Source organism: Ranitomeya imitator, chromosome 6 (assembly GCF_032444005.1).
Source record: "Ranitomeya imitator isolate aRanImi1 chromosome 6, aRanImi1.pri, whole genome shotgun sequence".
Taxonomy (NCBI): Eukaryota; Metazoa; Chordata; class Amphibia; order Anura; family Dendrobatidae; genus Ranitomeya; species Ranitomeya imitator.
In genome coordinates, this window is record NC_091287.1 from 402,012,710 (window position 1) to 402,026,842 (window position 14,133).

Consider the following 14,133-nt stretch of genomic DNA (forward strand, 5'->3'; position numbering starts at 1 on the left):
TATTTTTTAATATAAATTATATTTTGTAAAATACAGAACAGAGTCAAATCTGACTGAAAGAGAGACTGGATCTGACTCAGAGTTGTTGATTGACCCTGTTGCTGAAGATGCAGAAATGGCTGGACCATCTGGGCAAGCAACAGGCAGCAACCACCCACCACCACCACCACCACAACCAGCAGCAGCGTCTTCTGCTCCACAGGAGGCAAATCCTGAGGTTGATGAAGGAGCCCAGAGCAGCAGTCCAACATTGGCTCTGGATACATCACCACAGCCTAGTACCAGACCAAACCGTGGTCGTCGCAGAAGGGTGGCTTTGAACATTGGCACCAGGAGGCAAGTTGATACCGTGGTGTTGGACTATTTGTCACGAGCTGCCCATGATGATGGGGAGGAAGCTTACTTCCGCAGTCTTGCCCGCTATTTACGGCCCATTCCACGCTCACTCAGGCTACGGACCAGAGGTTGCATCCAAATTTTGCTAGATGCGGCCACACCCCCAAACAACCCCACTAATATTTTTAATTATCTTGAACGGTGGCAAATGTCAGCTACAAACCTTCTGGCGGTGCAAGACCTTCCACAGGACCAATCACAAACTGTGTCAGCACCACCCCCGCAACCTATAGCTCCCCAACAACAGCCTGCACAAAGCACACAACAAGCCCAAAACAGGGGTATTTATGATTTAGCAGCAAATCCCCAATATGACCACTTGAACAGACACATGTTTGGAGGCTGGTCCCAACATGTGTCTGCTCGACATGGCCATATTGGGGGTTCTGACCAAATGGGTCAATCCAGTACCCAGGACTTGATGCCCTTCTACCCTCCACATCAAGTGTTAGCTCATACACATGATCGCAACTTGCCACAACACCCTCAATTTATATCTGCACTAACACAGGTAGACAGTGTGGTTGGTCAACCACCCAGGCCAAGTTCCGCACATGCTGGACACCAGCCATCACCATCACCACCCCCAACCTACCATAACCTGTAATGTTTTTTATGTTATTTTTTTCCTGTCATTTGGTCTTTTTGGTGGCCTAAGTTTTTTGTGACCTTGGCATGTAAAGCTGTGTTGTTTATTTTGCTCAAATTACATATGAGAATGGAAATATGTTTTTTGCATACATATATATATGCGCTGAGCAGTAAAAATTTGTTATGAAATCAGAGTGTTATGTATTGGTCCAGCTACATACATGATTTGTCAACTTTACATACTTACATATTTTCAACATCAGATACAAATACACAAATTTATGATGCAAATTATGTGATTTATTAACTTAGAATCTAAATCAAAATTAAGGCAAAACAGCATTGTCTTGCCAAACCGTAGATCCCTCTGGTGACACAAAAAAATTGGTTAAAACATCACGAACTTTTAGGCCAGCGGGCTGACTACGTGAAGGATGAACACGTGTAGTTGTCAAGACAGTATTTGCATAATCAATGTCATCTGCAGCAGATGATGGGCAATCATGGTCTCTTGTAAAGTTGTGAAGAACAACACATGCTTTTATCACGCCATTTACATTGCCTTCACTCAGTTGGATTGCAGACTGAAGTACCCGCCATTTTGCACTGAGAATGCCGAATGAACACTCGACCAGACGGCGGGCACGGGAAAGACGCAAATTAAAGATTCTGCGCCGGTAGTCCAGGCCTCTCCGTGGATAGGGTCTCATGACGTTCCTTGATAATTGAAAGGCCTCATCTGCTACCATCATGTAAGGCACCGCATCCAAATTAGCCCCTGGTATGTGACTTGGGGGTGGGAGATCCAATTCATTGTTGCGCAGCCGCCGACCCATAATGGAAGAACTGAAGACTTTAGAGTCTCCAGTTCTCCCATAGGCCCCAATATCTACAATTATAAACCTGTAGTTGCTGTCGACTAGGGCCAACTACAGAGAAAAACTGTTTAGAATTATAGAATTGGGTCCCTGAACCTGGCGGCTTACGCACACGGATGTGCTTTCCATCAAGTGCCCCAATACAGTGCGGAAACTGGCATGTGTCCTGGAATCCTTGAGCAATACGTAACCAGTCTGCAATTTTGGGTTCAGGCATCACCTCTTGATGGAGTCTTCCCCAGATTTCATTGCATGTATCCCGCACAATACCAGAAATTGTAGATTTGCCCAATAAAAACTCTAAATGCAGGGCCGCATATGATAGGAGAGTGGCAAGGAAGCTAAAAGACAAAAGAATATTGTTTGAAAATATCAAATGAACACAATACAGGGTTATATGGGGCAATAAAAACATAAAAAAATAAAATATTATTAAAACATTAAGGACATGCTATGGCTTTGATATTTGCCAAAATTTAATGTAAGAAAAGAAGGACAAATGATGTTGAAGTTTCTTAACCATTTAAGTATCTAATTAGAATAAGGGGGCTCGACCAAAAAATGTGTAAAAAATTGGGTCAATTAGTATTAAGGCATACCGCAAGGTAAGGATAAGGCGCTCCTCAGCTGAAATAGATTTGCGCATCCTGGTGTCCTTCTTCGTGATCCCTGGACGCAAAATCTCCAACAAAATGTCAAAGGTTTGAATCCTCATCCGACAATAGTTGAAGAACTTGTCCGGATTAGTCCTCAGAGCAGCATACAGATGGCTGAAATGGCCTTTAGTGATCCGTTGCTTGATAAGTGGATGTACCCACATCCGTCTCCGCCTCCTCGGATCTACAATAACTGGGTATGGCTGGCCAAAACAATGGGAAAGTACCCAGTTGAAAAGCACACGCTCTGTGGTGTTGAAAGTCAGTCGATCAGACATGTTGCTCATCAATCCGAAGTGCACCAACACAAGCAGGGACTCTACTGCATAGATTGGTGGGTGGCACCTGTGTTTAGGGCCATTAAATAATGTTCTTGGTGATGATTTAAATTTTTTCAGGTGGAAAATCCGTTATATGTCCATTTTGCAAGCCTGCGAGAAAATCTCGCCATACGGATGCCATACGGATGTCACACGGATGTCAAACGGATCATTTGATGCGAGAAAATCGCATCCTCGCACTGCACACGGATCACTGTTTTGGTAACATTTGTGCGATTCTCGTCCGTCAAAAACGGACCGTTTTTTTATACGTTGTGTGTGTCCCCGGCCTAAAAGAAAGAACCTGGCATTCAACTTAATGCTCGTGAGATTTTAATCGTAGTAGCCAAAAAACGTTTCGGTCCTATATCTGGACCTTCATCAGTTATGTATTATGATGAAAAAGTGAATGACTGTAGTGTCTCGAGACAAGCGGGGATTCCGTGTCTGGACACAAGCACAGCACCTATCAGCGTGAATAAGTCCAATCTGTGTGCCTAAACCTATCTGCGCAAATACCAGACGCAGACCATGCTGTGCCTTATATGACACTACAGTCATTCACTTTATCATCATAGTACGTAACTGATGAAGGTCCAGATATAGGACCGAAACGTTTTTTGGCTACTACGATTAAAATCTCACGAGCATTAAGTTGAGTGCCAGGTTCTTTCTTTTAGTATCACATGGTGTGGGAACCTACCTGGGCACCACTAGTAGTAGTGCACACGGCTTTATCTTTGATGTTTTTTTGCTTGGCACAAGATTAGAGGAGGCTGCTTTTCTTATAAAGCTGAAACATTTGCATCTCCTGGCCTTTCCTAACAATAATAGTGAACAAGTCATAACCCTGACCGACTAATTAAGGTCTGAAACCTTGATCAAAGTTATCTGAGCACACACATCTCCAAGGGTGCCTAAGTTTTGGCATCTGCTTATTTTTCATTTTGTAATTTTTAAAATGTAAAAAATTATTATATATATATATATATATATATTGCCTAAAATGCAAAATAAATATAATCTTTAACCCCTTTCTGACATTTGCAGTAATAACACGTCCACAAATCAATCAAAGTCGATCGCAGCATTCCAGGAGCCGGCAGAGGTTACCATTTTGCTATTAAAGGCAGTCTGACAGCAGTTTTTTTTCCTAAGTAACCCGAGAACAGCATAATTTAGGAGCTTAGACCCTGATATCAGTGAACTGTCATTTACTAGGCTGTGTGCCGCTGTTTCAATAAAATCAGTGTTTTATGAGTAGGGGATTATCACTACAGGACAAGGTGCCATGTGCATCCCAGTCAACCGCTCTGTGTAACACTGCTTCAACACTGATTTTCAGCTTTTTGTGTGGGTCGGGTTATACAGGGCTCAGAGGTCTGGGTACTGCACAGCGGTATGTAAAAGTTTGGGGACGTCTGGTCAAAATTACTGTTATTGTCAACAATTAAGCAAGTTTAAGATGAAATAATTTCTAAAAGGGCTAAAGTTAACCCCTTTACTCTGGAAGGTGGTTTGCGGGTTAATGACCAGGCCAATTTTTACAATTCTGACCACTGTCCCTTTATGAGGTAATAACTCTGGAACGCTTCAATGGATCCCGGTGATTCTGAGATTGTTTTTTGTGACATATTGTACTTCATTTCAAAAACCTGACCGGCACATCCAAACATAGACTCAGTGTGAACAGGTGCTGAACCTAGAGTCGCCAACTCGTATATAGTTAAGTAAATAAGGCAGCACACTGCAGCGCTAAAACCTGCAAACTTAATAAAATAAATGAAAGACAAAGCTTTTTATACAAAAAATATGTTTTTATTTCTTATCTACAACATTATAAATTAATGAAGTGTGGGGTGGAGATAATACTGGAGGGGCTGACAAATTGGAACACTTTGACACTGGGAGTGTGGAGAGGATTGTGGTGGTGACGGATCAGAAACACAAGATGAAGTGGTGGAGAAAGCAAGGGGATAGGTGGACGAAAAACGGGACTAGGGATGGGATTTGGTAAGGTTTGGGGGTGGAGTGGAGGGATTGGGAGGCAGAAGAGGTGGTGGGTGGAGAAGAGGGTTGTGTTTGGGGCATGATGGGTGTGGAAGGAGACTGGTGGTAGTGGGCAGGGAGTACAGATTGTGCAGGGAGTGGAGGCACAGATGATGTGGTTGGGAGCTGGTATGGGGCAGGAAGCTGGTGTGAGGCAGGAAGCTGGAACGGGGCAGGAAGCTGGTATGAGACAGGAAGATGGTATTGCATAGGAGGGGGAGAAGGGACAGTGGCTAGAGGGGGGCAGCTTTGGGAAGAACTACTGGGGCGGTTGGAGGGGCTTGGGAGCTAACCTGCGCTAGGGCAAACTGGCAGACTTGCATTACATGCATCTGCTGGTCAGGAGATAGCTTGTCTATGTGCTCGACTACTGCTTGGAAAAAGGAGTGATTGGGAGATTTAATTACATCTAAATGCATCCTATGCAGATGTGTGCTCAACTCAAGAATACTGTTGTTCATGAGGTTAAATCCAGCAGTGACTTGCTCAGACAACAGTTTGAGTGAGTTCTGGAAGGATGCATTTAGATGCAAGAACTCGGGCGCATAGCTCTTTTCCTGACCCCTCTGGTGCTGCCGCCCAGAACCCAAAGGTGTTCTATAGGTGGTAGTAGTGTCAGAGGGGTGGGGTAGAGGAAGAGCTACATCCTCACCAGCAGCTTCATGTAACGAAGTCTGCCACGATGCTCCAGCGCTGGTGGATGGGACCGAGGGACCAGATGTGAGGGAAGGCAAGGAAGGTGCAGATGGGTCGGGTCTGTCGAAGTCGTCCCCAGTGGTGGACTCCTGAGGGATCGCGGCAGAAGGGTTCAACTCTGCAGGCTCCCGAGTGCTGCAGACGGTGCTGTGGAACAAAGAAAAAAAATGTAATTAATATATTGTTATTGCTTAGCGCTTGCTGAAACAAAAAAGTTACACATTTTTACTTAGTAATTGGAGTGGGGAATATTTACCTTCTGCTCACCATAGTTGACTGGAGGAACAACAGGACTCTAGCATACTTGTATTTTCTCCTGCGTCCTCCTAATCCACTCGGGGCCTGCATCTCCTTGTTGAACTCCTTCTTGAAGCAATCCCTGAGTGACCAATAAATTGGTTAGTATACAACACATTACATTCTGCAACTTAAGTTACTGAACTGTGAATACTTATGCACTTGATTCTGGGCCCGAACATCGAGGTCTTCTCAATGTTCCGCAACTTCCTGGCACAGGCACACTTCCTCCCAGAACTGACGGGTGACACCAAGATCAGCGTGGCAGCGGTTCCCATGTACCCGGTCTCGGACTAGATCGATGAGGAGGTCGATATCTATACCGGCCTCCTCGCCGTCAGAGTCAGGAACACACTGTGAAGCCTGTTAAAAAAGACAAAAAACAAAAACATTACACTCAACATTAAGTGGAAAAATACAAAAAATCGAAATAAAAAAGGTACTTACTCGGTGGCAACCGCCCCGACGCTAACGCTGACATCCCTGGGAGGTGCTTTGAAGACTTTGAGCACCTCTACATCGAGCCCCAGAATCGGAAGACTAAAATAAAAAAAAAGAAAGACATTATGTGCTTGGATGTAGGCTTATGTGTTGTGTGTACTGTGATGTCTGTGATTATCTGTTTTTTTATGTGTTGTGTGTACTGTGATGTCTGTGATGATCTGTTTCTGCGATGCATGTAAGGAACTTACTAAACGAGAACCCGTGCCAGGTCTTTCTTCACTCCATCCGTCTCCTTCTGGAAGCAGCTCTGATGCTGCAGCTTCCTTCTTCCCAGAAGAAGACATTGAGACCGGCTGGTAGGCTCTGTGGCTGGCTGGTTTGGTAGGCTCTGTGGCTGGCTTGATAGGCTCTGTGGGTGGCTGGCCTGGTAAGCTCTGTGGCTGGCCGGCCTGGTAGGCTTTGTGGCTGGCCAGCCAGGTAGGCTCTGTGGCTGGCCGGCCTGCTAGGCTCTGTGGCTGGCCGGCCTGGTAGGCTCTGTGGCTGGCTTGCCTGGTAGACCCTGTGGCTGGTTGGCCTGGCTCTGTGGCTGGCAGGTTTTAACTCTGGCTGGCAGGTTTTTGCTCTGTGCCTGGCAGGTTTTTGCTCTGTGGCTAGCAGGTATTTGTTGTGTGGCTGGTCTTGGGCTGTCTTGCTTGCTTGCTGGTAAATGGGTGAGTGAAGCCCTACCTGGCAGGCTTTGTATACCTTTCCTAATTGGGGCTGGCCAGTTGTATCCTCACTAAATCAGAGCAGGTGCAGTAAAAAAAATGGGATCTGGTGCGGGATTCAGTCATCTGATGGCACCCATAGGCTTCCATTCTAGCAAACACTGGACAGCGCCGGAACCGTCGCTGTCCGATTTTTTGACGGAGCCAAAAAAAGTAACTTTGTCCATCATCTCCAGCCACCGGACAAACAATTTTCGATGGTTCCAGTCAATGACGGATGAAACGTGAGGCCAATCCGTCGCTAATACACGTCTATGAGAAAAATACTGATCCGGCGGCATTAATTGCCGGATGCTTTTTTTTGCAAAATTCGACGGATTGCGACTGATGGCAAAAAAATGATGTGTGAAAGGAGCCTAAGGCATGTTGATCACGCATGTGCTGGCTCATGCATGTAGTAGTGAAATTATTGCAATTTTTGCCTCTATTGAGTCGTTTTTTGCAAGGTTGGCAGATAATGTGAGTTGGGTCATCCTTTGTGCTCTCAAAAAAGCCCCAGGCTAGCAAACCCTTACTGCCCCTTTGAACTGTAGACTCATGGCCGGTGCTGGCTACAATCACAGTTGTGGATGAGGATGCAGTTCTTGTCGTAGTTGCATCACTTTGTGTCTGTGCGGCAATCCGTAATGTAACCTCCTCGTCATCCTACTCCTTCATCTTTTCTGGTGAGCTACTCAGTTCTGTGCCTCTGGGTTCACACCAAGTGGGATCTACAACCTCATAGTCATTGTCTCTGTTTTCCCACTACTCGCCCTGCAAGTCACCCTCCTCCTCTTCCTGCTCTGATTGCACAGTACAGTCCTTGTGCTCCTCAGGTATCTGAGCCTCATCAGTATCACCTCCACCCCCATGGATTAATGTCTGGTGACGAGGTTGGGATTTTGCCCGGACCCTACTTCATCTGGCCCCAAATCCAACATGAAAAAATTTGGGGCATCGATGCAGATGCCTTCCTCCCTTCCTCCTCTGTATTCTGTGAATCTTTGGAGCAGACCTCTAATGCCCATAGAATAAAATGTGAACAGCTCTGCAGACTGTCCCATCTTTTGTTCCCCAGAGTCAGTTGGATGGTTGGAAAGTTATGATGTGGGAGGAAATAAGGGTAATTGGGGTGCCACCTCTGAGGATTGTACTGTGTGTGATGTTAAGGTGGAGGAAGAGGAAGATAGACCACTTCATGCAGGGCTTGCCATCCACTGGAGCACATGCTCTCTCTGACCCTCATCTACAAGCTGTACCGCTGTGCTGCTGCCAAAGAAAGGGAGTCAAGTAGTCCATCCAGTAACAGATGTTCAGTTGTCTTTGGATAGGACAAAACTGTGTTTGTTCAATAGAGCTTTCAGTAACATTACCACCTAACCCACACACACATCAAACACCAAGCCTATCCCCCCTTCCACTATGACCTTGCTTTTTCACACTCATGTTATATGTACCCTTCCCCTTTTTTAAATCAGCTGTTTCACAAATCTAGGCCCAGACCTGTCAGTCCCCATCACCAAATGAATAATCAGTATTTATTTTCTGAGATAGTCTGCTTGAACATTAGCCTCAAGAATTTTGATTAGCAAATGGGGTCTCCTGGTTGCACCCCAATATTATCCCTAACGATTTTGATTAGCTAATGGGGCCTCCTGACTTCTGTCCAGTATTAGCTCTAACGATTTGTTTAGCACATAGGGCCTGGTTCCTGCACCACAATATTAGCCCAAACGATTTTGATTAGCAAATGGTGTCTCCTGGCTACACCCCAAAATTATTCCTATCGATTTAAGTTAGCAAATGAGGCCTCCTGGCTGCACCCCAATATTAGCCCTGATGATTTTGATTAGCAAATAGGACCTCCTGGCCTCACCCCAATATTCGCCCTAATGATTTTGATTAGCAAATAGGGCCTGGTGCCTGCACCCCAATATTAGCCCTACTGATTTTATTAGCAAATGGGGCCTACTGGCTGCACTCCAATATTGTCCCAAATGATTTTTTTTAGCAAATGGGTCTCCTGGCTGCACCCAATTATTAGCCCTAATGATTTTGCTTAGCAAATTGGGCCTCCTGACTGCAACACAGTATTAGCCCAATTGATTTTGTGTAGGAAATGTGGACTACTGCCTGCACAACTATTAGCACAAAATATATGCTGGTAGGTATATTTCACACAGGACATGATCCTATCTAACTATATGACAACTTGCAGCAAGAACAAGGATATGCCTCTCTGTGCGGTTACACTGAAAAAAATGGAGTCAGCAAAACAACATGCCCACATTTTATACGGAGACTGACATGTGATTTCAGGAGCTAATGACCAAAGCCCTTGTGTATGGACATTGTGGATGGTTTCTGAGCCCTGATTGGCTGCCAGAATGTACACATACTAGGTCAATTTTAAAAAATTGACAGTCCGATACACATCTGACCTATACACACCCTCTCCATTAAAAAATAACGTCTCCCCTGCTCATCACACAGAACCTCTATACTAGCCAAAGTTCTAACAAAAGCTTTAGTGGAAATCCGATCATTTACCAAACTGTGACCGACTTTGAGGAAAAATGTTTGGGAAATGGAACACATGTAATGTGCTACGCTAGTGCCAAATTTGAGATTGTTGAATTTTTCCTAACAAGTTCGCTTATCTCTAATGACCAACATCATAATATTATAAATATATAGATGTAGTTATAAATGCAGGCAGTACTTACTTTAGCAATATAGTTTCCCTCTCTTAAGTGGCGTCCACCTTTACATACAGTATGTATTGGTGATCATACTATATAAATTGGAAGGCATAAAGGAGTAACAATATTAGGATAGGAAGTGATACCATGTAGAGTGGGGAAAATAAGTATTTGATACCCTGCCAATTTTGCAAGATTTCCCACCTACATAGAATGGAGAGGTCTGTATTTTTTTTACCATAGGTACACTTCAACTATGAGGGGCAGAATCTAAACATAAAAAACAGAAAATCACATTGTATGATTTTTAAATAGTTAAATTGCATTTAATTTCATGAAATAAGTATTTGATCACCTACAAACCAGCAAGAATTCTGGCTCTCACAGACCAGTTAGTTTATCTTTGACCCCTTCATGACCTTGGGATTTTTCGTTTTTCCGTGTTCGTTTTTCACTCCCCTCCTTCCCAGAGCCATAACTTTTTTATTTTTCTGTCAATTTGGCCATGTGAGGGCTTATTTTTTGCGGGACGAGTTGTACTCTTGAAAGACATCATTGGTTTTAGCATGTCGTGTACTAGAAAACGGGAAAAAAATTCCAAGTGCGATGAAATTGCAAAAAAAGTGCAATCCCACACTTGTTTTTTGTTTGGCTTTTTTGCTAGGTTCACTAAATGCTAAAACTGACCTGACATTATGATTCTCCAGGTCAGTACGAGCTCAAAGACACCTAACATGACTAGGTTATTTTTTACCTAAGTGGTGAAAAAAAAATCCAAACTTTGCTAAAAAAAAAAAAAAAAAAAATTGCGCCATTTTCCGATACTCGTAGCGTCTCCATTTTTCATGATCTGGGGTCGGTTGAGGGCTTATTTTTTGTGAGCCGAGATGACGTTTTTAACCCCTTTACCCCCAAGGGTGGTTTGCACGTTAATGACCGGGCCAATTTTTACAATTCTGACCACTGTCCCTTTATGAGGTTATAACTCTGGAACGAAGTGATTCTGACATTGTTTTCTCGTGTCATATTGTACTTCATGATAGTGGTAAAAATTCTTTGATAGTACCTGCGTTTATTTGTGAAAAAAACTGAAATTTGGCGAAAATTATGAAAATTTCGCAATTTTCCAACTTTGAATTTTTATGCAATTAAATCACAGAGATATGTCACACAAAATACTTAATAAGTAACATTTCTCACATGTCTACTTTACATCAGCACAATTTTGGAACCAAAATTTTTTTTTGTTAGGGAGTTATAAGGGTTAAAAGTTGACCAGCAATTTCTCATTTTTACAACACCATTTTTTTTTTAGGGACCACATCTCATTTGAAGTCATTTTGAGGGGTCTATATGATAGAAAATACCAAAGTGTGACACCATTCTAAAAACTGCACCCCTCATGGTGCTCAAAACCATATTCAAGAAGTTTATTAATCCTTCTGGTTCTTCACAGGAATTTTTGGAATGTTTAAATAAAAATGAACATTTAACTTTTTTTCACAAAAAATTTACTTCAGCTCCAATTTGTTTTATTTTACCAAGGGTAACAGGAGAAAATGGACCCCAAAAGTTGTTGTACAATTTGTCCTGAGTACACCGATACCCCATATGTGGGGGTAAACCACTGTTTGGGCACGTGACAGAGCTCGGAAGTGAAAGAGCGCCATTTGACTTTTCAATGCAAAATTGACTGGAATCGAGATGGGACACCATGTTGCGTTTGGAGAGCCCCTGATGTGCCTAAACATTGAAACCCCCCACAATTGACACCATTTTGGAAAGTAGACCCCCTAAGGAACTTATCTAGAGGTGTGGTGAGCACTTTGACCCACCAAGTGCTTCACAGAAGTTTATAATGCAGAACCGTAAAAATAAAAAATCATATTTTTTCACAAAAATTATCTTTTCGCGCCCAAATTTTTATTTTCCCAAGGGTAAGAGAAGAAATTGGACCCCAAAAGTTGTTGTACAATTTGTCCTGAGTACGCTGATACCCCATATGTGAGAGTAAACCACTGTTTGGGCGCATGGGAGAGCTCGGAAGGGAAGGAGCGCCGTTCGACTTTTCAATGCAAAATTGACAGGAATTGAGATGGGACGCCATGTTGCGTTTGGAGAGCCACTGATGTGCCTAAACATTGAAACCCCCCACAAGTGACACCATTTTGGAAAGTAGACCCCCTAAGGAACTTATCTAGAGGTGTGGTGAGCACTTTGACCCACCAAGTGCTTCACAGGAGTTTATAATGCAGAACGGTAAAAATAAAAAAATCATATTTTTTCACAAAAATTATCTTTTTGCCCCCAATTTTTTATTTTCCCATGGGTAGGAGAAGAAATTGGACCCCAAAAGTTGTACAATTTATCCTGAGTACGCTGATACCCCATATGTGGGGGTAAACCACTGTTTGGGCACGTGACAGAGCTTGGAAGCGAAAGAGCGCCATTTGACTTTTCAATGCAAAATTGACTGGAATCGAGATGGGACACCATGTTGCGTTTGGAGAGCCCCTGATGTGCCTAAACATTGAAACCCCCACAATTGACACCATTTTGGAAAGTAGACCCCCTAAGGAACTTATCTAGAGGTGTGGTGAGCATTTTGACCCACCAAGTGCTTCACAGAAGTTTATAATGCAGAACCGTAAAAATAAAAAATCATATTTTTTCACAAAAATTATCTTTTCGCGCCCAAATTTTTATTTTCCCAAGGGTAAGAGAAGAAATTGGACCCCAAAAGTTGTTGTACAATTTGTCCTGGGTACGCAGATACCCCATATGTGGGGGTAAACCACTGTTTGGGCGCATGGGAGAGCTCAGAAGGGAAGGAGCGCCGTTTGACTTTTCAATGCAAAATTGACAGGAATTGAGATGGGACGCCATGTTGCGTTTGGAGAGCCACTGATGTGCCTAAGCATTGAAACCCCCCACAAGTGACACCATTTTGGAAAGTAGACCCCCTAAGGAACTTATCTAGAGGTGTAGTGAGCACTTTGACCCACCAAGTGCTTCACAGAAGTTTATAATGCAGAACCGTAAAAATAAAAAAAATCATATTTTTTCACAAAAATTATCTTTTTGCCCCCAATTTTTTATTTTCCCATGGGTAGGAGAAGAAATTGGACCCCAAAAGTTGTTGTACAATTTGTCCTGAGTACGCTGATACCCCATATGTGGGGGTAAACCACTGTTTGGGCGCATGGGAGAGCTCGGAAGGGAAGGAGCGCCATTTGACTTTTCAATGCAAAATTGACAGGAATTGAGATGGGACGCCATGTTGCGTTTAGAGAGCCACTGATGTGCCTAAACATTGAAAAGCCCCACAATTGACACCATTTTGGAAAGTAGACCCCCTAAGGAACTTATCTAGATGTGTTTTAAGCGCTTTGACCCACCAAGGGCTTCACAGAAGTTTATAATGCAGAGCCGTAAAAATAAAACAAAATTTTTTTCCCACAAAAATTATTTTTTTAGCCCCCAGTTTTGTATTTTCCCGAGGGTAACAGGAGAAATTGGACCCCAAAATTTGTTGCCCAATTTGTCCTGAGTGTGATTATACACAATATGTGGAGGGAACCACTGTTTGGGCGCATGGGAGGGCTCGGAAGGGAAGGAGCGCCATTTGGAATGCAGACTTAGATGGAATGGTCTGCAGGTGTCACATTGCATTTGCAGAGCCCCTAATGTACCTAAACAGTAGAAACCCCCCACAAGTGACACCATTTTGGAAAGTAGACCCCCTAAGGAACTTATCTAGATGTGTGGTGAGCGCTTTCACCCACCAAGGGCTTTACAGAAGTTTATAATGCAGAGCCGTAAAAATAAAACAAAACTTTTTTACCACAAAAATTATTTTTTAGCCCCCAGTTTTGTATTTTCCCGAGGGTAACAGGAGAAATTGGACCCCAAAATTTGTTGTCCAATTTGTCCTGAGTGCGCTGATACCCCATAAGTGGGGGGGAACCACTGTTTGGGCGCATGGGAGGGCTCGGAAGGAAGGAGCTCCATTTGGAATGCAGACTTAGATGGAATTGTCTGCAGGTGTCACATTGCGTTTGCAGAGCCCCTAATGTACCTAAACAGTAGAAACCCCCCACAAGTGACACCATTTTGGAAACTAGACTCCCTTAGGAACTCATCTAGATGTGTTGTTAGAGCTTTGAACCCCCAAGTGTTTCACTACAGTTTGTAACGCAGAGCCGTGAAAAAAAAAAAAAAACTTTCCCCCCAAAATTATTTTTTAGCCCTCAGTTTTGTATTTTCTTGAGGGTAAGAGGAAAAATTCGACCCCAAACGTTGTTGTCCAATTTGTCCTGAGTACGCTGATACCCCATATGTGGGGGGAACCACTGTTT

The 14,133-nt window shown here is 43.4% G+C and overlaps 1 protein-coding gene across 6 annotated transcripts in view; it reads left to right on the forward strand.

Annotated features, from left to right (window-relative positions):
- The window catches only part of LOC138642761 (uncharacterized), a 272,058-nt gene that overhangs the window by 120,808 nt on the left and 137,117 nt on the right, over positions 1–14,133 (forward strand). For 3 of the 6 annotated variants that reach the window (XM_069731217.1, XM_069731219.1, XM_069731220.1), the window contains one exon: positions 37–1,176. The exons of the other annotated variants lie outside the window; for them this stretch is intronic. In XM_069731217.1, the coding sequence (XP_069587318.1) occupies positions 37–1,003 (967 nt within the window). In that variant the 3' untranslated portion in view covers positions 1,004–1,176. Of the gene's footprint in view, positions 1–36; positions 1,177–14,133 lie in introns of those variants that run through there. 6 annotated transcript variants of the gene reach the window in all.